Below are 24,237 nucleotides of genomic sequence, written 5' to 3'. Positions count from 1 at the left end.
CTTATCCTCTGCAGCAGAGGTAACTGTGGGTCTTCCTTTCCTGTGGCGGTCCTCATGAGAGCCAGTTTCATCATAGCACTTGATGGTTCTTGTGACTGCACTTGAAAAAAAAATCTAAAGTTCTTGAAATGTTCTAGATTGACTGACCTTCATGTCTTAAAGTAATGGACTGTCATTTGTCTTTGCTTATTTGATGTCATAATATGGACTTAGCCCTATTTGGTAAAAAGTCCATCTTCTGTATACCCCCCTACCTTATCACAACACAACGCATTAAGAAGGAAATGAATTCCACAAATGAACTTTTAAGGCACATCAGTTAATTGAAATGCATTCCAGGTGACTACCTCATGAAGCTGGTTGAGAGAATGCCAAGTGTGCGCAAAGTGGTCATCAAGGCAAAGGGAGGCTATTTGAAAAATCTCAAATATATTTCGATTTATTTAACACTTTTCTGGTTACTACATGTGTAACAGTATAGCTTCCGTCCCTCTCCTCACCCCAACCTGTGCTTGAACCAGGGACCCTCTGCACACATCAACAACTGACACCCACGAAGCATCGTTACCCATCGCGCCACAAAAGCCGCAGCCCTTGCAGAGCAAGGGGAACAACTACTTCAGGTCTCAGAGCGAGTGACGTCACCTGATTGAAATGCTATTAGCGCGTACCACCGCTAACTAACTAGCCATTTCACATCGGTTACACATGATTCCATGTGTGTTATTTCATAGTTTGATGTCTTCACTATTATTCTACAATGTGGGAAATAGTAAAAAAAAAAGAAAAACCCTTGAATGAGTAGGTGTCCAAACACTCTTGACCGGTAGTGTACATTTAAAAAATGAGTGGCAAAGACTCCAGCGGTCATGCATAATTCACAGATTCACCAAACATCTATTGTTATTATTATTTAATTATTCCTGGTATATACTACTGGGTATGATTGCAGACAGAGTCCAGAGAATGGGATGGTGCAATATTGAATTAGTCATTTTGATAAGGTGCATGCATGGGGATGTCCACGTCAACCAGTGATATGCCCATGCTGTAGAGATACACCAAGCGTAATACATAATACAGCTAGTGTTATCTAGACTTGCGCTGGCAAATAAATCTATTACATTAGCTACATAAATGTTTAGTTAACTCAGACGAGGAGTAATAGAGAATGAAGACTTTACTTGAAAACGTGCAGGATACCTCTTTCTGGTTTCCCTGACTTCCGTTTTTTTAAATTTTATTTTAAATACTGTGTTATTCTTGTTCGCATAGCACTCCTCAAAGGGCGTTTGGTGTACGTTTTTTTGTTTGTTGGCGAGATAACTGCCAAAACTCTAAAGGTGTTAGTCCGTAACCGTAACAGTGTTTGTATGTTCACAGATGAAATTTCACGTTTACGTTTCATGCATGGCTTTTCTTACGATCCTAACGATACGTACATTCAACCTTTTGGCAGCTATCTGGCTCCATAAAAGCAGCATCATATAAAAACAGCAACTTTGTATCAAAACAGATTTATTCCTCTCTGTCCCAAGCTACTTTAACAGTTGAATCACTCCACTCTTCATTTATCATCAACCTAACAATATTTTCTCCATTTATCATCAACATAGCAATATTTCCCCCCTTCAACATACCTTCTGTAGCAGTCCTTGACTAACACAGGATAACAGGATCGAGTCTTCTAATCGAGCAGCCTGCTTCTGTTCAGTCAGTCTGACTGTAGTCTAAATTGGTGTCTGTAGATCTACATAAAAGGTGTGGGATTTGTAAAAGTGAAAAGGGTTACAGGGTGAAATAAGTGGGATCAAAATGCATTACGGTTAGGAAACTCTGCTGACGTGAGTTCCATTTTGAAAAACCATATGAACAATGGGTTTTTAAGAGATTTACATACCGTGATCTTTTAAACCATTTCTGTGAAATATGGTGAAATTCTTTGACTTAAAAGGATGTAAAGAAAATCAAGCAAGTCATGAAAAATGGGAACACAGCTCTTGCACCAATGTATTAATACAATCACAGAATGCAAAGAGTATAAATATACTATTTTTAATATTGAATAACATAGGTTGTATAGAACAATAAATGTTGCTCAATCAATTAAATCAGAGAAAATGACCCTGTGAATTAATACAGAAAAATACAGTACAGGACATGATTTATTACTCAGAGACCAGGTATATTGTTCCATATTTCTTGCCCCAAAAAGACATAAGCCCAAAGCCATAACACTACAAGTGGATTTCAGCCTGCTGATTCAGGTTGGCCTGCTGATGCAGATTGTCCCCGGGCAAGAAAAATGTACTGTAACCAAGAGGGAAATACAGAGACATCGTAGTACTTTGAAAGACAGGAGAAAACAAACAAATTCAGCTTTGTCCACAAAACACATGAGGAATTAAAGACAATAGAAAATACTATCATTACAACTCAACAACAAAAAAAATCCAATTTTAAAAAAACTTGACAAGTGACATAATTAGTTAGGAACGTGATGGCCACCAGAGGTAAGGTGGCTGTGGACCTCTGGGCTGCTGGGGCCTCTCCATGGCTTGCCTGGACAGTATAGGGGTCTGCATACAGCCATTTCATTTCCAAGTACTAGGGCAGGGCAGAGATGCTGGTGTTTCAGTAACAGATCTGAAAAAGCAGAACGAGAGAAAGATTTGTGACCGACTTGATTATAATCTGTCAAATGCAAATCTGCAAGATAGACAAGGCAAGTCTTGTTTCCTTGTGCACAATAAGAGGATGTATTGCTTGAAGATATAGAGCAGGGACCATCAACTAGATTCAGTCAAGGACTGATTATTTTCTTGAGTGGATTGTCAGGGGGCCGGAACATAATTACAAATACATTTGTAGACTAAAAATATACCACAAGAAGCCCAAAAAGAATATAACTGACTAAAACAATCATTTCAAACCTTGCTTACATTTGTATAAGATCACATACAGTGCATCTTCCTATTACGCATGGGAATTAAAATGAATTGGAGATTATTTGCTGTTTTTACAGTCTTATGTCCAACTTCTTTTTTATTGGCGAGAAAGTTTTCCTTGCTCAGAAAACTTGTGGGCCAAATAAAATCAAATGCGGGACAAATTCGGCCCGCGGGCCACTAGTTGGGGAAACCTGACAGAGTATGAGATCGGAGCGATTACACTATGACACTGATAACACGGTAGCTGATTCATGTGGGGTAAGGTGCACATCCTGAGCTCCTCATGTGTGTCGTGTTCATTAGGTACCATGCGGAAGAAAATTAACTTACTGTAAATACTGGGAACGACATACCTGGACTTGTCCTATAAGAAATGCTCATCATTGTTTTCTGATGCAAATTGCTTTAAAGCATTTTCCATTGCGCGCACTGATGAACACCTCCCTGAACTCAGCCTCATAATTCCCACTGATGACCAGACGGAGCGGTACTCACAATCACAGCTGCACAGCCTCAGTCCTCTGAAGCAGAACTCCCTTTGACTGGATCCTTCTCCCTCATCTGAAAGACACACACACTGAATAAGTAGGATATCCAGGACAACACACTTCCGTAGCCTAATGACAAAACTGATGACAGTAGTACTGTACATCTCATTCGGAGTTATTTGATGCCAAAGACCAAACAAATGTACAGTAAATGACCTCATCCAGCTCTTTTTGGGTCTCCTCTTCAATACGGCGAATGTCCTCCATTGTCAGTCCGATCCATTTATCAATCAAACAGAACAGCTGTCTGTGGAACTTTGTAAACAACCGCTTCTCTTGCTGGAAATCAAAAAGGGAAAGAAATTAGACAAAACAATTACTTAGAAAAAAATATTAGTAATATCAGCATTTATTATGTGCAACTTGGAGTAACATTTCTCTGGCAAATCACTGTCTGTCCACCAGAGGACAGAAAACACTTTAGTCACGCCCATAGAGACTGCACTGCTTTGGATATCTTCTTTCTCAGCCAACTCTTATCTACTAGTTTCTTCTTCATGGGGGAGTAATGTTTTTGCATGCACAGTGGGTGATATGAAAATACTGGACTTTGCCTCTGTACTAGCACTACATTTGAACTGGAGTAAAATATGGGCTGGGCACTCAAAGATGTAGGCACCATAATGGAATATTTTGCAAATACTGGAATAATTGACAAGTCTCCTACCGCACCTTCTGAATGAAGTTCTCAATTTTATTCTGGACTCCCCACCATTTGAAGTTGACTGTGACTAACTTATAGGCACACATGTGAGGAGAGTTTGTGTTGCTGGGAAGCTCTTTCTGCAGAGGTAAAGACAAAAGTTATTACACCCTCAGGCAGAGGCAGAATAGTTCATAACACATAATGGAGCTTCCGAACCAGAATAGATACAGCCAGAGCCATATCAAGAGAGTGTCGACCAGGTTTTAGAACGGACGCCATGTTGGAACCTTTATTCTGGAAATTTGGGTGATGTTACAATACGAGAGCGCCTCTGACAACTCACTATGAAATGACCCGCTGTAAACAAGCAAAACAGAGCAGCGAATTTCACGACAGTTTCTACTTAATAGCATTCGGGATAATGTGTATCCAAGTTGGTAATGTGTTGTGGTGTCAACAAACTGCATATCTGCTTTCACTGGACATCTTCATAGGCTTGGAAGAAAACTTTCAGAAATAAACAGCACGATGCGGAAACCTCACTTAGCAACGACTTGAGGTGAAATTGGCGCTCTCGGAACATTCAGACAGAAACCTCACTGGCCCAACTGTCTAAATATACTGTATGACTCTGGATACAGCTACGTGTGAAATCAGCTGATGTGAAAAATATGATAACAATGGAGGATTATTGGTTTGGGTAATACCTTCCAGTTAGGCCCCAGGGGGCCCCTGCCTGTCTTCTCTGATTTGAATATGGCAGGATCTTCTTCTGGCTTATAGTCCTGTGTGGAGCAGAGTGAGCAGATGAGTAGGATGCAAAGATACCAGTGTTCTATTTAATTATATTCAGGTAACTGGGTTGTACTCACTAGGGAACACCGTAGCAAAATGTAGTAGAACATTTTTCTAATTAAAATGAAGTGTTATGCCTTAAAAATAATTTGTTGTGGGAAAGTTCCTGCAGATGTGGCAAGTATGCCACAAAATGTTGCCAAAGGTTTACAAAAGTTTGCCACTAGTGCTGAATCAGCGGGAAACCTTTTGGCAATAAATATTATTGTTGCCATAGTGGCAAACAGTTCACTAGAGTTTTTTTCTGGCAAACAAGAAGTATTTGAATCTGTGGCAAACCCATAGACATTAAGGGAAAACCTGTGGCAACAATATTTATTGCCACTAGTGTCAAACAGTTTACCAGACAGAAGCCATTTCTGGTAAATAGAGATGAAACGGTATGGAAATTTCATATCACGATTAAAGTGAGCAAAATTATCACGGTTATCAGTATTATCGCAAATGTTCAATGAGTACTGATACAAACACTGAAATCATTTCACCAAGTTTTAAATTGAAAACTAACAGCACTATGCACTTTGTGTGCATAAACATGAATAGCATTAAATATGGCGCCATGAGGCTATGATGTACAAGTTTCCCTAGTGCAGGTTTTAATGAACACAACCTTCAGTAAATCAAATGTGCATACAAAAGCAACACAAGTAAAGCAACGTGCATGTAAAAACAATACAACCATTGGTAAACAAATCCAATGTGCAGGTGTTGACATTAAAATAACACAAAAAATATCAAATCAAACGAACAGCAGTGATTTTATGTCCGTTCTCTCCTTCATAAAGAAATAAGGTGCTGCTGGCCTAACATCCAGTACGTATGCATCTTTGTTTACTTGAGATTGAAATCTAAAAATGTCAGCATATTTACTTGGTCTGGTTTAAGTAGTGATCTGCGAGGGGAGACAATGTGCCCGCTGGCACTGAACACTCTGATGGCACGCTGGTTGCTGGGATGCACAAAAGCTTCCTGGCAACCCTGGCAAGATGAGGCAGCTCTGATGCATGGCCCCTCCACCACACCAGTGGATCCTCTTCTGCTGGAATGGGTGGCAGAGACAGGTAGACCTTGATCTCTTCCTTCACTCCGTCTTCTGGGGTGGTCAGAATCTGACCCTCTTCACTTCTCTGCTGCCTTTAGATAACCCCAAAAGCTCCTTTTGAAACGGGGGTCAATGAAACAAGCCATGTGCATGACTCTTTGCCTTCTCTGTGTATTTGTTGTTAAGGTCTTCTCTCGTTACCCTTTTCATCTCCTTGGTCAGGGATGGCTCCGTATCCTTTTCCACCAGAACATCACAGGTGACGTGGTCTAGGACAGGCTTGTTGGCTGACGGTGTCACTCGTGTCTGAGGCAAGTGCATCTATAAACTTTCTTAGAGGTTCAAGGAGCTGGCACAGTCGCTCCAGGAAACGCTCAAGCATCTTGTGTGTAGATCCCATCGGGTCTCCACATTCTGGATCAGAGCCTTCTGTGGCATGTTGAGGGCAGCTCGCTTTTCTCTCAGTTCTATCCTTCTCTTCCAGCTCCGTGACAAGGCTTGGACCAGAGGACGGCAGGCCTTGGCTGCCGTGTCAACTCTCTGAATTTTCAGAGCCTTTGAGGTAGCCAGGTTCAAATTATGGCCAAAGCACCAAAGATCTGGGAACTCTTCAAAAGCCTTGATCATGTTTGTTGCGTTGTCTGTGGTTACGCAGACCAGGTCTTTCTTGTTGATCCCCCACTCTTCCAGCATATTCTCAAAAAAAACTCTGTTGTGAGCTGAGTGATCTTCTGGGAAGAACTGTGTTCCAGGCAGTTTGATTCCAGTTGCCAGTCTGGGGTGAGGTAATGGATAGTGAAGCTGATGTAGGGTTGACCACCCCCGCTTTCACTGGTCCAGAGGTCAGTAGTTGCAGCAAACCATGTGCCTTGAGCCAAACTTTTTCCAACATCAGCTTTAACCTGGTTGTACAGGTTTGGGATTTCAGTCTTGGAAAATAATGTTTGTGATGGCACTTTGTAGTGAGGCACGGCATCCTCCATCAGCCTCAGAAAGCCAGGCCTCAACAATTTTAAATGGCATCATGTCCTTTGCAATGTAATATGAAAGGGCTGCAGTGAGGTTGAGAGCATTTTTTGACGTGGATGCATAGCAGCCTGCCTTTTAAATGCTTGCTGGATTGTCTGTGTCACAAGTTCAAAACTGTAGATGAGGGACCAGTAGCATCACTGGGTTTGCCTGCTGCACGTCCACTCTGTAAACAAGGGAAAAGAAAATGTATTACTTTTATTACTACATTATAATTATTATTCACTCTCACAATCTCCTGTGTTGGATTTGAGTATATGCAATGACCCCATGCACAATTTACATAAATACAAATGAGTCTTAAAAAGACAGTGCTAGTAATTGCAATGAGCCCAACAATTGACATAAATACAGGAGTCTTGTATAGGGGTCTATAGTGTTTCTCCTGTTGGAACACTTTTACAACCAAGTCGACGACTGACGGATTTTAAATGAACAAAATATGTTAATTGGGTGACTAAACTACATAAGGTGTTATCGTGTGCAATGGGTAAATAGAGTCTGCAGACACGACGCATACAGCAGCAGAACATGCAGTATTTTTACAAGAGTAGGTAACACTGAAAGCTTCCGTTAAAATGATTGACAAGCTATTAGCAAGTTAGACAGACAAACCATGATATTTCCCCCATTCCGAAGTCCCCACATCATGCATTGAGCTAAAAGTTAACTTACCTTGCATTCGCTATAAAGTAGCGGGTGGTGATCACAAAGATGACTCAAGAGATTTGAAGTGTTGCCCCCTTTCGCAGCATTTTTTTTGTGTGCATGTTCTGCAGACAGGGTGACCATCTTCGATTAGCTTTCCCTCAGCACTCTTGTAAAACCCAAAATACGACCACACTTCAGACTTGGTCCTCTAAGAAAGCTCAAAAATCTCCTGAGCGCTCCTGCCATGTTTACACACAAAACAAAACCCACGCTGCATGCTGCGCCTGAGTCAAACTGTTACTAACTTTGGTTGATGCTGGACAGTATTTCAGGTGAGTTTTTCAAACCATGGTAATTAAACACGGTTTTAATGATCATTAAAATTTGAAACGGTAATACTAACCGTCGGGAATTTTACCGTGGTTTATCGTGAAACCGGTAACCGTTTCATCCCTACTGGTAAACACATTGAGTTCAAAGACCTTGTAACTGTTGATGACAACCAGTCAGAGGGAGAAGAAAAATCGGTTGGAAATTGCTAACCCGCTGCCGAAGTTGTCAAGTGAGTGTTTTAACTTAAACTTCCTAATAAACTAATTGTGTAAGCTAATTGATGCCTGGTAAGCATGTCATGTTTTATGGGATAGTGTGAAACACATTTTGTTGCTAGCTAGATCAGTTTCAATCTGTAAGCACCACTGACTGGCTCGTTTACCCAGAAAGGCTCACAGCTGTAATCACTGCCAAAGGTGATTCTAACATGTATTGACTCAGGGGGTTGAATACTTATCTAATCAAGATATGCAGTATTAGGGTTTTACTTTTTTTTTTTTTTAAATGCGACTTTCTTCCACTTTGACATTAAAGTATTTTGTGTAGATTGTAAAAAAAAGAAAAGAAAAAAGACAATTCAATTTTAATCCCACTTTGTAACAACAAAATGTGTAAAAAGCCAAGGGTGGGAATACTTTCTGAAGGCACTGTAGTACGTTTAGTTCTCTGTGAGAAGGAAGTTCATTTAAATGTATTGACACAAACCAAATCGCATATACATTTCAATGTTGTTAATACACAAAGTAATCAAAAACCTGTTTTAATTTGCATTTTCATAATCAGTTTGAAACTACATTTGCAGCAAACAGAATGTTCGCCACAAGGTTCCCAGTATTGTTTTCCAGAAGTTCACAAGTTGCTGCAAATTTGTCGCAAGAGTTTGACACAAAAAAATTGTGGCAATTTGCAAAAAGTTGACACAACTATTTGCCAGAAGCCTGCCTTCTCGGTAAAGGAATTTCTATTGGACAAGTTCAGGCAATCCCTCCCTGTTTCAGTCAATTTTTTACCATTTGCTGCCACAACCCTGATGTGTTTGGGTTTAGAAAAGTAAGAGAGTTTAAAAGCATGCTTATTACTAATAATAAATTGTTAGTACATTCACACTGATCAATCACTGCTATCACCTTGACATCCACTTGGGTTTTGTCAGCGATGTCAATGTAGACTACTTCAGTCTTCTTCCATTGGTCTGGGTCTAGTCCGTGTACCTATGCAGGGAATCATTTCTAGTAAGTTATCCACTTCAAGAGCTAAGAATGCCTCACTAGTAGTCACTACATAGACTAGGTATAACATGCAGGGTTGGCCTCGGGGCCAATTACATTTCAATCCACTCAATTCAGGAAATAAACTGAAAAGCAAATTCTAAATCCAATTTTGAGGGAAATTGAATTGAAATGACCCCAAACCTGATTATATAGCACTTTGATACATTATGTGTAAATGTTGATTCAGTGTCATAACCAACAGAGCAGGTCTGAGAACTAAAAATGCGAACACGTTAAGTGGACGGACACGGAAATGACATCTGTGGAAATAAATGACGTCAATGGAAGTGACTGATTGGAGTCTGATAGATACAGTAAAAAAAAGGGGGAAATCATTAAATTAAAGGACTAGTGACATCCGCTAACTGAATTAAATGTGCTGGAGGTCTATGCTTGACATGGTATACATTCAGACTCATTACATTAGCTGCTCACTCACATTGTCCTGAACCCCCATGTCGGGCTTGTGCCATGTCTCAATTTTAATCAGAAAATTGTCCTTCATGTATTCATTCTGCGGGAGGAAGAGCAAGTAATAACATAAACGAGATCAATCAAGTGACCAACACATACTGGGTTCAAATACTATTTGAAATCATGTCAAATACTTTATATGTGCTTGATTGAACATGCTGGCTTAATCAAGCAATAGAATAGTCCTTAACCAGTAAACCCCATCCAGGGCTAGGGCAAAAATTCTAAGTATTTGAAAGATTTCAAATAGTATTTGAACCCAGGTCTGAATCTGAACGTAATATAATTTATTTTACCTTTATATATGGACTATAAGTGATTACATCTTGAGGCATACATCAGCTATGAACAGTGTTACTGGTCATTTAAAAAATATATATATTTCACCTTTATTTAACCAGGTAGGCCAGTTGCCTACCTGGTTAAATACCAGTGCGACCTGGCCAAGATAAAGCATAGCAGTGCGGCAAAAACAACACAGTTACACATGGGATAAACAAACGTACAGTCAATAACACAAAAAAAATAACCGCTGAAAGAGGCGCATGTGCATACACACACAAAAACGAGTGTCAGTCTTTCTCTGTGTTAAGTCAGCCTCATCCGCTTCTCTCCTTTCCTTTTGACAGGCAAGGTTACCAGCTCCTCTTTCACCATGTTTACAGCTGAATAGTGTGCAAGTAAACAGTAACATACTGTATGTGTAAATGTATAGAAGAAAACAGTACTTACTGTAATAACTGCAACAGGGGAAGAGATGGACATGAGGAGACAAAGAGAGTAAACAATGTTTAGGGCAACAGACATTTTTCTAAATAATATCTCAATAGTTGCACATGTTTGAAATTGGCTAACTCCTTGCCAATCGAACTGAGAAGTTGTCTATATACACCATTAATAGCCAATGCCTGGCTATTGGTCCAGACATTACATAGATTCCAATAGCATGTCTTCACAGTGCTGGCTGCTAGCGTGTATGCCCGAATTAATTATTCAACATCTCTCTCTACAGAAGGGGTAGGTAACAAAGAGCAGGGGACTTACCAGTCCGACAGTAGGGGTAAGCATTCCAGGCCTTCTCGTGGATGTTAAGAGCAGTTGATGGTGCCAGAATGCGCACATAGTTTGGCACTTTACTGCAGAGTAAAAAAGTAAGATGATTTTATTTTAGGGTCAATCCATATGAATTCAATCACTTTTTGACCACATCCCTTTGACCCCTGCACCCAATTGAACGCACCCACTTGAACAAAACTTTCCACACATGTTTGCCCACGGTAGAAGTGGTGAGAAAGTGCCTTTTTGGCCCTAAAAGCCAAAAGAGTCAGGAGATAGGAGGTGCTCAAAGTTCACCCTATTTAAACACAGCCCACCCTACCATGAGAGATCCATATCTTCATCACTGAAAAAGACAAACGGTTGAATTTGATATACACTGAACAAAAATATAAACGGACATGTAAAGTGTTGGTCCCATGTTTCATGAGCTGAAATTTAAAAAAAACTCGCAGAAATGTTCTACATGCAAAAATTGTATCTTTCAAATTTTGTGCACAAATGTGTTAATATCCTTGTTAGTGATCATTTATTTTTTGCCAAGACAATCCATCCACCTGACAGTTGTGGCATATCAAGACACTGATTAAACAGCATGATCATTACACAGGTGCACCTTGTGATGGGGAAAATAAAAGGACACTAAAGTGTGCAGTTGTCACACAACGCCACAGATGTCTCAAGTTGAGGGAGCGTGCAATTGGCACGCTGACTGCAGGAATGTCCACCAGAGCTGTTGCCAGCTAATTGAATCTTCATTTCTCTACCATAAGCTGCCTCTAACGTCATTTTAGAGAATTTGGTAGTACGTCCAACCGGCCTCACAACCACAGACCACGTGTAACCACGCCAGCCCAGGACCTCCACATACGGCTTCTTCACCTGTGGGATCGTCTGAGGGTGGGGTAGTAAGGGGAGCTGAGGAGTATTTCTGTCTGTAATAAAGCCCTTTTGTGGGAAAAACTCATTCTGATTGGCTGGGCTGCCAAGTGGGTGGTCCTATGCCCTCCCAGGCCCACCAAGGCTGCACCCCTGCCTAGTCATGTGAAATCCATAGATTAGGGCCTAATTTATTTAAATTGACTGATTTCCTTATAGGAACTGTAACTCAGTAAAATCTTTGAAATTGCTGCATGTTGCATTTATATTTTTTTCTCAGTACAATTTGAAAGCATATAAACAGGGTTGTCAAATTTTATAATTTCTTAAAGATCTTTTTTATTTATAAAAAGTGGAAATCTGCAGTTCAAATAATAAATAAATGAACACCCCACCAATTTCTCGTGAAATAGCTGAGGGATAGACATAACTATGGATGCAAGGACTCACTATTATAGTTTTAACCATGTTTTGAGGCTACACAGTATTTATTTAAAATGATATGGTTTACAATGGAGTAAAACAAGTTTATATTTTGGGTTCAGTTGAACTGAGCTCATGATGGATTTATGAGTTACATTCTTCAAGAAACAATGGGTATATACTGTACCATTGGGTGATTGTGGGTGGGTGGATGGATGGGAGTCACTGGGTAGATGGATGGATAGGTGGCTGGACCAATCGTACCTGTGCAGGTGATATATCTTGTGGGTGTACTGGCCCTTCTCTCCGTCCTTCTCATAGGGTTCATTCTTCAGCACCTCCACCCCTTCTCCTCCACCCGTCTCATTCTTACTGGTCTCAGCCACAGAGTACAGCTGCCCCACTTGGTACTGTGGAGAGGAAGACAGGAGTGAGCTACAGTTTCACACAGACTAAATAAATATCCATTGTTCACAAGTTGCATTAACAGACAGCTGCAACCACTTCAGTGGGCACAAATGTTGGGGGGGATTCATTCATGAACAAGAGGGATTATATTAACTCAGTTCATCACATACACATCCCTAACCATTCACTCCTCAGAGCACCTGGACAGGGACAGTTCTCTGTTTTCACCACTGGCTGTTCCTTGTGCATTTAGCCCAGATAGACACTGACTTCAGCATAACAGCTCAACAGGATAACGTACTGTCAGCAAGCATAAGGAAAATACTGTAATAGCCCTCTGTGGCAGTTTGTTGTTGTTGATGACAGTCTCTCTGTCAACAATTCCCTCGTTAGATGCTCGCCAGTGATTTCAGGGTGTAGAGCTCTGTCAAAGACCTTTGGCAGGACGATTACTGTCTCCAACTCTGCTTTCCCAGCCTAGGCAGCACACCCCGTCCATCCACCACCACCACCACCACCACCACCACAGGCCTTGACTCACCCAGCAGCAGTCGATGACGTGGCACGCAACCACGGGTTGCTGTGTGCAGCGTGACTGCAATAAAGCTGTCCTGGAACGCAGCCACTGTGCGTCAGGGAGCTAGTGACCTACAGGGAACTGGTGACTCGCTTGCTGCACATTGACACTACTCAACAACCAACTGACATTTAAAAACACAGACTAGTTCGTACCGGGCTGATTTGATAAGTCATCCCAAAATGAGATGCTTTCAACACGTGAAACAGCTCTGTTTGGAGGAAGATGGGGTACAATCACGTCAGTGTTATTTTGGTGGTTCCATCTCAGGTGGTTAGGAATGTGACGACACGTGTAAAACCAGCATTTCACTTATTATTCCTCTGCGTGTGTGTGACTCATATGGCCATCTTCCTCAGGCTGGCCGAGGAAGTTTTAAAGTTACGGCCCATTTTGTGCAGAGAAATTGGCATAGCAGGCAATTTATCCAATCACAGCCCTTCTTTTACTTGCACATCCTGCAAATCACCAAAATGCAACTATTTTTAATCCATTTTTATACTGTAAGTAAAAGTAGCAGAGACCTTCTGGAACTTTGATATGAATGTGGAGTATATTATGTTCAACAATATTTTGAAACACTTGCCAAATCTAAAATGGTTTATGTTTATTTTTTTCAATATAAAGATGGAAAATGTCAAGAATCCTTCCTCCAAAAGTACCTTTCTATGGTATGTTTTTGTTCCAATGAGGAATCACCCTAATGTAAGGCTATGAATGGAATTTAGGTTTTATGATCCTTGATCTGGGAGCTTATTTTGGGGAAAACGATTGAGACTTGGATTTAAGTCAGCTTTAAAAAAAAGAGTGAGCGGGGAATGACGCTGGTGACTAGAACTCTGGGAACAAATGGAGAAAGAGAGGGAGACTGAGAAGGAAGGAGAGAGAATGGTGGAATCAGCACTGTTGCTGATAAGTTGTTGCCAAGATGGAATGCAAGATTATGTCTGATGAAAAAAAATCTGGTCGAACATACAAGGGTCATTCCACCTCAAAAAGCACAAGAAATAGGATTGACACCCACCATCTCAGATTGTTCTGAAATACTTTGTGTTGTTAGAAACAGATAAGTAGTGCTGAGAGATTAGTGATTTTTGAGGTCGGTTGGTTTTGGTTTGATTCTAAAAAATCATGATTTTCGATTTTGGTTTCAATATTTTAAATGCACTATGCATTATGTGAGTTGAATGCTGTAACATAGAATAACACAGAAATACCCATGATGGTAGTGACTGCCCATGACTGCTTATCACTTACTAATCATCAGTTATTCACATTAATACAATTATTTCATTGTGTATATTACATTAGTTATTTGATTACTTTGTTATTCCAACTCATCTCATGACAAAAACCACTATTTTAGTAGTTCTTCAAAGTAAATAAGGCATAGTTTCATGACTGCTGAATAACAACTATCAACCACTTAGATTATGTATTTTCAGGTAGAGATACCTTAACCTGTTTGGGGTAGGGGGCAGTATTGAGAATTTTGGAAAAAATATGTTCCCATTTTTAACTGCCTCCTACACCAACTCAGAAGCTAGAATATGCATATTATTGTTCAGGTTTGGATAGAAAACACTGAATTTTCTAAAACTGTTTGAATGGTGTCTGTGAGTATAACAGAACTCCTATGGCAGGCAAAAACCTGACAAGGTTTCAAGCAGGAAGTACCCTGTCTGACAAGGAGTCGTGCGTCTTGCATCTTTTTATTGAAAAGTAAGGATCTTAGCTGTAACGTGACAATTCCCAGGGCTCCAATAGGCTCTCAGAGCCCGCGAAATAACTGAAGGTTTACGAGGGAGCCTCAGGCTGAAACACATTATCACCTTTTGTAAGTGGCTGCTCCGAGGACCTTTGAATGATGCGCGTGCATGAGTCGCTTCTGAGGAGAAATTTTATTCGGCTGTTTAGGCTCAATGCATACTCCCGGTCGGAATATTATCACTTCTCTACGAGTTGAATGGCATAAAAATTGGTTTTAAACAGCGGTTGACATGCTTCGAAGTACGGTAATGGAATATTTAGACATTTTTGACACGCCAATGCGCCATGCGCGGGACCGTGAAGAAGCATTCTAGAACTCACGAACAAAACGTCGCTGTTTGGATATAACGATGGATTATTTGGGACCAAACCAACATTTGTTATTGAAGTAGAAGTCCTGGCAGTGTATTCTGATGAAGAACAAGCAAGGTAAGAACATTTTTCTTATAGGAAATGTGATTTTGGTGGATGCTGACCTGGGTGGGTATCTAAATTGCTAGCCCTGTAATGCCGGGCTATGTACTTAGATTATTGCAAAATGTGCTTCATCCGAAAAGCTATTTTAAAATCGGACATATCGAGTGCATAGAGGAGTAATGTATCTATAATTCTTAAAATAATTGTTATGCTTTTTGTGAACGTTTATCGTGAGTAATTTAGCAAACTGTTAGTAAATTCAACGGAAGTTTGCCGGGGGTTATGCGTTTTCTGAACGTCACATGCTAATGCAAAAAGCTGTTTTTTGATATAAATATGAACTTGATTGAACAGACATGCATGTATTGTATAACACAATGTCCTAGGTGTGTCATCTGATGAAGATCATCAAAGGTTAGTGCTGCATTTAGCTGTGGTTTGGGTTTTTGTGACATTATATGCTAGCTTGAAAAATGGCTGTCTGATTTTTTCTGGCTGGGCACTCTGCTGACATAATCTAATGTTTTGCTTTCGTTGTAAAGCCTTTTTGAAATCGGACAGTGGGGTTAGATTAACGAGATTCTTGTCTTTAAATAGCTGTAAAATAGTCATATGTTTGAGAAATTGAAGTAATAGTATTTCTAACGATTCAAAAATCGCGCCACTGGAATTTCAGTAGCTGTTACGTAGGTGGGACGAAATCGTCCCACATACCCGAGAGAGGTTAAAGAAACTGCTCTCTGTGTGTCCCCTCTTGATTGCACATTCTTCAGTCTCTTACGGAGCAGGCATAAAATAAACAGACTGGACAAGGAGCCACGCAATGGATCATGGTCATTGTAGTTAATTATCACATTTTCTGTAGAACATTGGCCTTTTGGAAACTACAACTCCCTTTTACGTCGCACAGTTTGGACATGATCTGATTTATCTCTAGAGAAACTGCAGCGAAATGTACGCATTGAGCTCACAAAAAAACAGAACGAAATGGATTTCAAATAATTGAACCGACATCAGTCAATTAGTTGTTTAAAAAAATGAAAAAATTACCAACACCTCGGTAATTGCTCAGCACTAAAGATTGCATTCCTTGCTGTCATACCTTGACAATAAAATAAAATGTCATTTTGTAATTTGGGTGAACTATCCCTTTAAGTTCTTCAAACTTTTTTCACCTAATAGCAGGGACAGCAGCATGTAGTAGTCAGAACCTGGTAATATTAGGATGTAGGATGGGCCATAAATCTAAAAAAAAAAAAGTTAGGTCCAAATCAGATGGCAGGTACTATATTTATCAAATATTATATGAATCCTATAAACTAAATTGGCCAATTTGGGTGTAATCAATTAGCTTAATTTCTCAGAGATCAAATTTTATTTCAACAAAATAATGTTGCAGGAATGCTAATCTTATTGGTTTCTAATTACAGAAACGATTTCAGAACAATCTGAGATGGTGGGTGACATGGCTTGCTGAAATGACATGGAACGACCCACAACTACTGACTTCAAAGGCAAAGCTTCAGTCGGAATAAGGTGCTCTGTTTTCATTAATATGGCTAATATTGTCTGCCAATGTCCGACCTGATTGTGTGTGGCTTGCTAACCACTGCAATCGTGAACATAATGGAAACCATGCCAACATTCTGTGCGCACACACCACACACTATCATAAAAGGTGTGTGTACAAACAGGAACTTAAAGGTTAGAGGAACATAATGCAGACCAACTGCTTGACATACAGACTGCCCTGATTCCTCAAGAGCATAGGCACGCTAGGTAACGGGTTGGCCCCGTCATGGGGCTAGGTAATGCTTGACCTCAATTTGACCGTCGCGTCAGAAAAACGAGAATGTAGCTTGACCAGCTTGATAGGCGACATAAAGCAAGAGTTCAAGACACAAAAGAAATGACACTCGGTCACTACTTACCTCTTCCACAGATATGGGGAGGATGACTCGACTAGAAGAGAGAGAGAGCGCAACATCACATTACAACACATTTAAAAGACCAACTACACCTGCAGCTCATGACTAATGTTATTGCTCGTCTAATTTATCACTTGATTTATTAGTTCGACTGACTATTCTCTGATAGCAACTGCTAAGAGTATGCTAATCAAAACACGTTTAGCCTAATAGACCTGGGACGATAAATCTTAAATATTCGACACCGAACACTTATCGCAGGCATTTTGCTTACATCGTTTATGACAGTAAGTAGCCTATACTAGAGAAATGTAAAGTTTGAAATTAAATAAGTTAGATAAAAAGGGTGAAAAAAGTGGTGCACATTAATGTTCTATTTATCGTTATCTTATCAAGTCAGGCAATTCATCGCGTTATGGATTATTGACCATATTGTCCTGCTCTACCTACCAACTATGAACATTGCAAGCCTGAACGTGCTACTGATGCTAGCTGTAATATTGTCATAGAGGAAATAGAAGCCCGGTGTAGATTTCTACTATCAGAAAACAATTAGCTTTGGCCCCATCCTCTGCCAGTCTACAATAGGCAATAATCACCACCTGTCCCCAGTCTAAGCAGCACTGAATATTTCATTATAACAGATCTGGGCGTAATGAGAGCCAAGACAGGCACCATATTAATTATATGGTATTGATACAGGCAGGTTTGGGGCATCTGGCTGTCATGTTGATATGGCAGTTGTTGGTTCTAGTAACCAATGAGTTAGATGACATGTCATGCAAGTGTATACTTTGGATTAATGTTAAATAAAGGCACACCCTTGTATGTTTTTTTAGTAGGCCTGATGATGCATGGGATGAGTATAATTAAAGTTATGGTTACAAAGTTACAGTGGCACTTTGTCAGTTAAGATAAATCATTTTGATAACTGACAATAGATTTCCATTTTGGCCAATGTGTTAATGATTATTTTACTTGATGCATTCATTCAATGAGTCTATCCATACAGTCCATACAGTGAAGACAGGCAACAAGCAGTCAAAAGCCCTCTCCATTGACAAACTTGACAGTTTACGCAAAGATAATACACAGCTAATACCAACTTGCACGTGTTTTTTGAATTCCCAAATGGTATGTAGGCTATACTAGACTAACAGAGAAAATACTATAAACTAAGAGGAGAATTGTCACACAAGACATTTTCCCAATGTTTGCCTGTGTATGACATCGTTCTCCTGCGTAACACGTTTTAACTAAACACCATATTTTTCCAAACATTTTTACTTACAATTCTTTAATGAGCATTTTGGTAGTGTTGTCCGTGTATATGCAGCATTCAGATGTCTAGCTTACTGTTAAAAACTCAAAATCGGCGGCTGTATGTTTGTCCGTCTGCGACCCACGGTCTCCGCGGTTTAGCGCTCCTATTTTTCTTGAATTCACTTCCTGACAGATGCCGAAAAAGGGGCGAGGCGTCACCTCCAGTCAGTAACCTCAACCTTATTCTAAACAAAACATACAGACCTGAAACAAACACACTACACCATTGTTTGCGCTGATCACACATGAAAACCAGTATGTTATTTAACCACATGCAAATTCTTATTCTACTGGTGAGGTTCTTGTTTCTTATGCCTAGCCTGGACCACATGTGCAGAGTTTACTTACGGAAAACTGTAAGCTCTTCAATTGAAGTCTACCTAGGTCAAATGTTATGGGGTTTTTAAGTGAAGTGTATTGGTTTGTAAGTTGTTTCACCTGTCACAGAGGTTCAGTTTCACTGAGCCTAAATGTTATTCCAGTCCTCCCAGTTTCACTCCTCATTCAGGCTTCTTGGCTGTGACAGTTGGTGGAGGGTAACTCAGTAACACCCGGTCTTTTCTTGTGTTGGTCTGTTGGAACAGGTTAGTAGCAACCTCAGCAAGTCAAACCAGTGGTTCAGCCTTCAATAAGCTTGAGCAATACTAGAGCAACACAAATAATCATTGTAATGGCTGGAATGGAATACATGGAACGGTATCAAACACATCAAACATATGGAAATCATGTTTGAATCCATTCCATATATCCCATTACAGCCATTACAATGAGCCTGTCCTCCTATAGGTCCTCCCACCAGCCTCCACTGCTGTACATGTGTGAAACACTCCCTATTGCCATTATGATTTTAGGTGAGAGTTGAAAACATGCATTGTTACTGTATTGTGCTTTTCACTTGAACGATAATGTTTACTTTTATTACCCCACAGCAATTAATCCCCAGTGATCAAGCAATCATCTAAAATACCTACATGTTTTTTGTCATGTTGTTCATTTTTTTAAGTATCACTTCACTCCAACTCTCTTAATTGGTGTGTTAACAACACTCAAGAAAAATAGTTTGAATTGGGCAGCTGAGTTCTGGGGTAGTAGTAAACTGTTATAGCCTGTCCTCTGGTGGAGACTCGAGACTCTTAAAACAGCATGACTTTATAATGAAACACCTCCTTTATCAGTAAAGGCCCTTTTTCCTTTTGGAAAGTTGCCAGCCATTACAGACATGATTAATGTCACTCCTCCTGACTGCAAAAATGTGGCTAATATGAAACCTACAATAGCCTAACCCTGAGAAATGGAATTTCCCCCTAGGGTGGTTGGATTTAGTAATGACTGCAGTTGCGAGGTGGCATTGGCAGGCTTCCTCCACTTAAAGCAGACCGTCCATGCTTTCTTCTGTCCATTATATTGCATACAGCTGTAACATGGGATATGTCATGTTCTTTAACACATCTTGCATTATTAAGAATGATTGCACGTTTCCTCCATTGAGGAAATGTGCAAAAACCTCAAACAAGGTCAAACAATTACAAATGGACACTTTATTTTAGAAATTAATCTGTTTATGTTTTTCATATATAGATTTTTTTTCTCATTTAGACAACTCAAAATGTCAATTACAATGGCTATAATGTGATAGAAGACAAAAACAAGAACTTGAGATCCAATATACAGTATTTAGACATGAAATATTGAAACAAACACCAAAAAGGAGAATGTAAAACAACAAAATAAACATCTGAGTAAAAAAACAAGGTACAAGTCAGGGAAAAGCATTGGTGTTTCAGCTGAAGTTCCCGCTCAATGTCTAAAAGTGACACAAAACCATTAAAACACTCTATCCAAAAAAAACACTGCTCGTTTTTCATCATCAGAGAATAGCCAGTCAATCAATCACACTTTACATCCCAGGGAAGGGGATAGTAGTAAAAGTATGTCACATCTAGAAAATAACTACGGTGATGGCATTTTGAGTAGAATGACAGTTTAAGGTATGGCAGTGTAAAAAGTACTAATTCTCCCATACTGAGGGAATGAAGATCATCCCAACCCCACATTCATTGTGCTGGAGTACAGTATAGCATCATTATCAGAATCCACCTGCAATCTCTAGTCACATGTTCAAGCCATGAGAAGCAGTCTATAGGGCTATACATGCTTTTTCTTTTTTCGCTAAATAAATTCATGTAAACGACAAGGAGAGTGATGTTCAAAGTGAAGATGTCTAGACCTGTTTCTCTATCAGTGTGTGTGTGTGTGTGTGTGTGTGTATGCGTAGATCCTTGAAATCGAGAAACCCAAACAGACAGGCCCAAACAGCAGTCAGTAGCAAGGAGCCATTCTATATTGAGGGACAGGGACCTACTGGACGGTGCATACAAGAGAGACTAAGACCACCCGCGGTAAGTAACAAAAATAACAGTTTCTTGCAGTTCCGATGTCATTACTCTATGAATAAAAAAAACTACTGGGAATACATTCTATGCTAACATGCAGAACCAGCAAGAGGTGCACTGTCTATGTTATATTTCAGTGCAGGCCATTCGGAAAAATAGCATTGTGATCCTGATACGAGGACTAAGGTGCATATGTGCCATTCAGTTCTCACTTATTTCATTCCTGAAGCTTTTGGGGATTCTAGCATTGTCTCTCAGTTCCATCGCCAGTATGTGAAGGATCTCTTGGGTGGGTGGTTGTGTTTGGGTGAGACTGCAGTGGAGAAACAGGTGTGTCAGTGCAACAGTTCAGGACAGTGGTTTGGACATGGATGGATCAATGTGACGGGTCATGATGAGAAAGGGCGGGGCACCAACTTGCCGTATCCACGTCTCAAATCATCTGCACATAGAGAGGCAATCTGCTGGTTACATGGCTGTCTTTGGAAGTGCTTCTGTTTGTGACTGAGGAAAAGCAGGTGTCCTGTCCAGTCTAAATACGGTATCTGCGGACGTAGAGCTACAGCAATCAAGTGCTCACACTCTCTCTCTCCGGTGTATGTTACCTGCAACAGATCATTCAAGAACATAACGTCCTATCATGACCTGCCCGCCCACCTGGGTCCCAAGATCACAACATTCACAACAGCTGCAAGAGTGTGGATTTCAAATCAGATATCATATTCAAGCATCTCTCTGTCTCCCTTTTTGATTTGAAAAGTGAATCAAAGTTCAAGTTGGAATTCAATAATTCAAGTAATTTGTCACTACAAAGTGAGACCATTGATAGATACAGGAACTAGATGGTCACTACCTGGCCAGTGCATCAAGTAAAATATGAGTCCATGTTCCTGTCATTGAGAAGCACCTTTGTAATAAACATTACATTATATCAATCCACATTCTTGCATTGTGTGTGTGTATGTGTGTGGTTGGACAACAATGTTTGTTCATAGAGTTATGTGTTGCCGGGAAGAGTAGAGGATTGCTCAGCAACTCACATAAGTACTTATTGCTATAGCGAATCAGAATTGAAATTCATCCATGTAATTCAGGCCCTGTAGAACAGTGGCAGGTATAGGCCCATAGCAACCACAGTTCACCTTAAGCTACACATCTCCTATCTATCTAAAACCATTTCTCGTAAAACCATTTGTACTAAATCACATTTGTCTTGAAACAAAGCAAAAGCTTGAACAGTATGCCAGTATCATATTGCAGGTAAAATGCAGTTGATAAAGCTATTACTTTTTAAAAACCAGATCTCCTGACAAAAACAAAATCTGGTCATCACAAATAAAAAGAAAACACACCAAGTCAATAAGAAATTCATTTTGCACGACAAAACGGACTGCCAACGGCCAACGGACTACAGCTGTGCTGTACCGTATGTTGTTGTGGCACATTATTACCGGTAAGAGGCTTGTTTCAACCTGTGACGCGCTTTGTTTGAAGCACAGCCACATATTATTCCCTAGAAGTAAAACGCTGGCCTGCACACTGCACACTGGAAACCCATTGGCCTAATCACTTACTCTCAGCTCAAACTGACTCAAAGCAAAGCCATTACCTCAGGCTTTTACCTAGAGTGCTGAGTGTTACAAAAAACATGCCTTTGCTTTCTAGTCTCCTAGAGCTGTTTGAAACAGTCTTAAAACCACAGCTTCTCTGTGGCTTTAACACTCCACGCCTCTGTTATCTTCAACAAGAAAACTAAAAGACAGAGTCACCAGGTTTGGTCTTTGAGACACTGGAAGGAACACTCGCTAGATGAGAAGGTTACGTCGACTAGCTTCTAAAGGTTGCATGAGGTTCCATTCTTACCAATTCATTTACAATGACGACTATCCCCAACATTACAGAATGTGATGGCAACGTTACAGAACCAAATTGGAACGTTATGGCAGGATGAACACTTAGCACCATTTGGAGTACTGGAACTTCTATACAACCTGTTTCACTTCTACCTCCAGTCCAAACTACTTGTGACAACAGAGCGGCATTGACAAGTAACAACCACAGAGAAAAATACAGACCTATCGCCAATAAATGTTTCGATAACGTTTCAATAAAGTCCTAATCATTAAACCAGTTCTCAGGGTGTGAAGTAGAAAACCCCTAGTGCAGTACGAGACGGTGTGAGACTAACTTGGATCAGAATTAGAAAGTGAGGCGATACTCGTCGTCGTTACTGGCATCATTGAAAACACATGTAAAAACACTGGTGGTGGGTATTATAATTGTGAGGAGGAGGACGGCATCTGCTCATCTGGTACAAGTCACCACATCCAGCACGGGAGGTCTTTGACATGGCGTTGAGCGCTTGCTTCCTTTTCTTTTCGCAGGGTGACCGGAGAATCAGTGTCCTCTTTTTGCATTGACAGGCAGGAGTGAGCATGGCATCATTGACAAAAAAATGAAATAAACAAATGATAGAGCACTGAAACAAAGAGGGGACTGGAAGGGAGGAGAAAGTCCTGGAGATCCTCCTCCCTCTTCTTCTCTCCTTTCTCCTCAGTTCACAGACCCGCGGTTGTCCTTTCTCATTTCAGTGGTGATGTGTCCCTGGAAAAGGAACCGTGTGTGTGTGTGTTGAAGAGGTTTCACAACGTGTGTGTTGTTGCGTGTCTTTCACAGTGTATGTAGTCAATGATGTTCTGGGGAGTGGAAAAGTGTGTGTGTGTGTTTATCATAGTAGTTCTCTGAGATTTGTGAACATATACTGTAGGTTTGACAGAGTGTGTTTGGCAGTGGGCATTTGTGTGTATGTGTTTGTATGTGTGTCTGTGTGTGAGGGGGAATGTAAGGGAGTTGTGTGTGTGTGTGAGAGAGAGAGAGAGTATCGTCTGAGTGCAAGTGCAGACGGTTAGAGGGACCGGAGTTGGTGGGCGAGGTTGCGATTCATCATACAGTTCAGTCACACCTGTGACCTCTCCCCTCCTCACACTCTCCGTTCCTCCTTCTCGTTGTTGAAACAAGTCTCCGTCCGTCAGTCTGTCTCTCTAGACGAAGGCCTCGGGCTTGCTGCCGTTGTTGATCTGGACGTAGATCTTGGGGTCCTCCTCGCGCTCCTGCCTCTGGCGTTGGAGCTGGCGGCTGTAGCAGAGCAGGTAGAGAGGCAGGCAGAAGCCCAGCACCGTCAGCCCCAGCAGGCCCACGTTGACCTGCGCACAACCACACACAGGAAGTGACATCATCAGTGAGCAGAATGGAGGGAACGGCTG

General features: G+C 40.6%; 2 protein-coding genes and 1 long non-coding RNA gene across 7 annotated transcripts in view; all 3 read right to left on the bottom strand.

Moving 5' to 3' along the window:
* Positions 1 to 2,039: 2,039 nt before the first annotated feature.
* On the bottom strand, positions 2,040 to 19,176 carry LOC115206052 (phosphatidylinositol transfer protein alpha isoform). 4 transcript variants are annotated; one of them, XM_029772607.1, is made up of 14 exons: positions 19,020 to 19,176; positions 18,550 to 18,785; positions 17,262 to 17,292; positions 12,423 to 12,568; positions 11,179 to 11,202; positions 10,845 to 10,936; positions 10,533 to 10,540; positions 9,766 to 9,840; positions 9,183 to 9,266; positions 4,853 to 4,930; positions 4,172 to 4,282; positions 3,656 to 3,778; positions 3,447 to 3,512; positions 2,040 to 2,646 (listed from the first exon to the last, which is right to left on the bottom strand). In XM_029772607.1, the coding sequence occupies exons 2-13, from the start codon at positions 18,564 to 18,566 to the stop codon at positions 3,465 to 3,467; spliced, it is 837 nt and encodes a 278-aa protein (XP_029628467.1). In that variant the 5' UTR covers positions 18,567 to 18,785; positions 19,020 to 19,176; the 3' UTR covers positions 2,040 to 2,646; positions 3,447 to 3,464. The 4 variants fall into 4 exon arrangements, with proteins under 4 accessions (XP_029628467.1, XP_029628466.1, XP_029628468.1 ...); XM_029772606.1 differs by having other exon boundaries at positions 18,550 to 18,707; XM_029772608.1 differs by lacking the exon at positions 19,020 to 19,176 and adding an exon at positions 18,930 to 19,001 and having other exon boundaries at positions 18,550 to 18,707.
* On the bottom strand, positions 5,567 to 8,512 carry LOC115206053 (uncharacterized). The gene is made up of 2 exons (XR_003880732.1): positions 7,747 to 8,512; positions 5,567 to 7,237 (listed from the first exon to the last, which is right to left on the bottom strand). It is a non-coding gene; the product is annotated as an uncharacterized LOC115206053 (long non-coding RNA).
* A 928-nt stretch (positions 19,177 to 20,104) lies between the features above and the next one.
* Positions 20,105 to 24,237, bottom strand: part of LOC115206049 (large neutral amino acids transporter small subunit 4) — a 30,524-nt gene continuing 26,391 nt past the window's right edge. Inside the window, exon 14 of one of the 2 annotated variants that reach the window (XM_029772601.1) lies at positions 20,105 to 24,177. In XM_029772601.1, the coding sequence (XP_029628461.1) occupies positions 24,016 to 24,177 (162 nt within the window). In that variant the 3' untranslated portion in view covers positions 20,105 to 24,015. The remainder of the gene's footprint in view (positions 24,178 to 24,237) is intronic. The other variant, XM_029772602.1, reaches the window with a different exon arrangement.

Source organism: Salmo trutta, chromosome 13, assembly GCF_901001165.1.
Source record: "Salmo trutta chromosome 13, fSalTru1.1, whole genome shotgun sequence".
NCBI classification, from domain to species: domain Eukaryota; kingdom Metazoa; phylum Chordata; class Actinopteri; order Salmoniformes; family Salmonidae; genus Salmo; species Salmo trutta.
The sequence above is the reverse complement of the archived record's forward strand: the minus strand, read 5'-3'. Positions and strand labels throughout refer to the sequence as shown.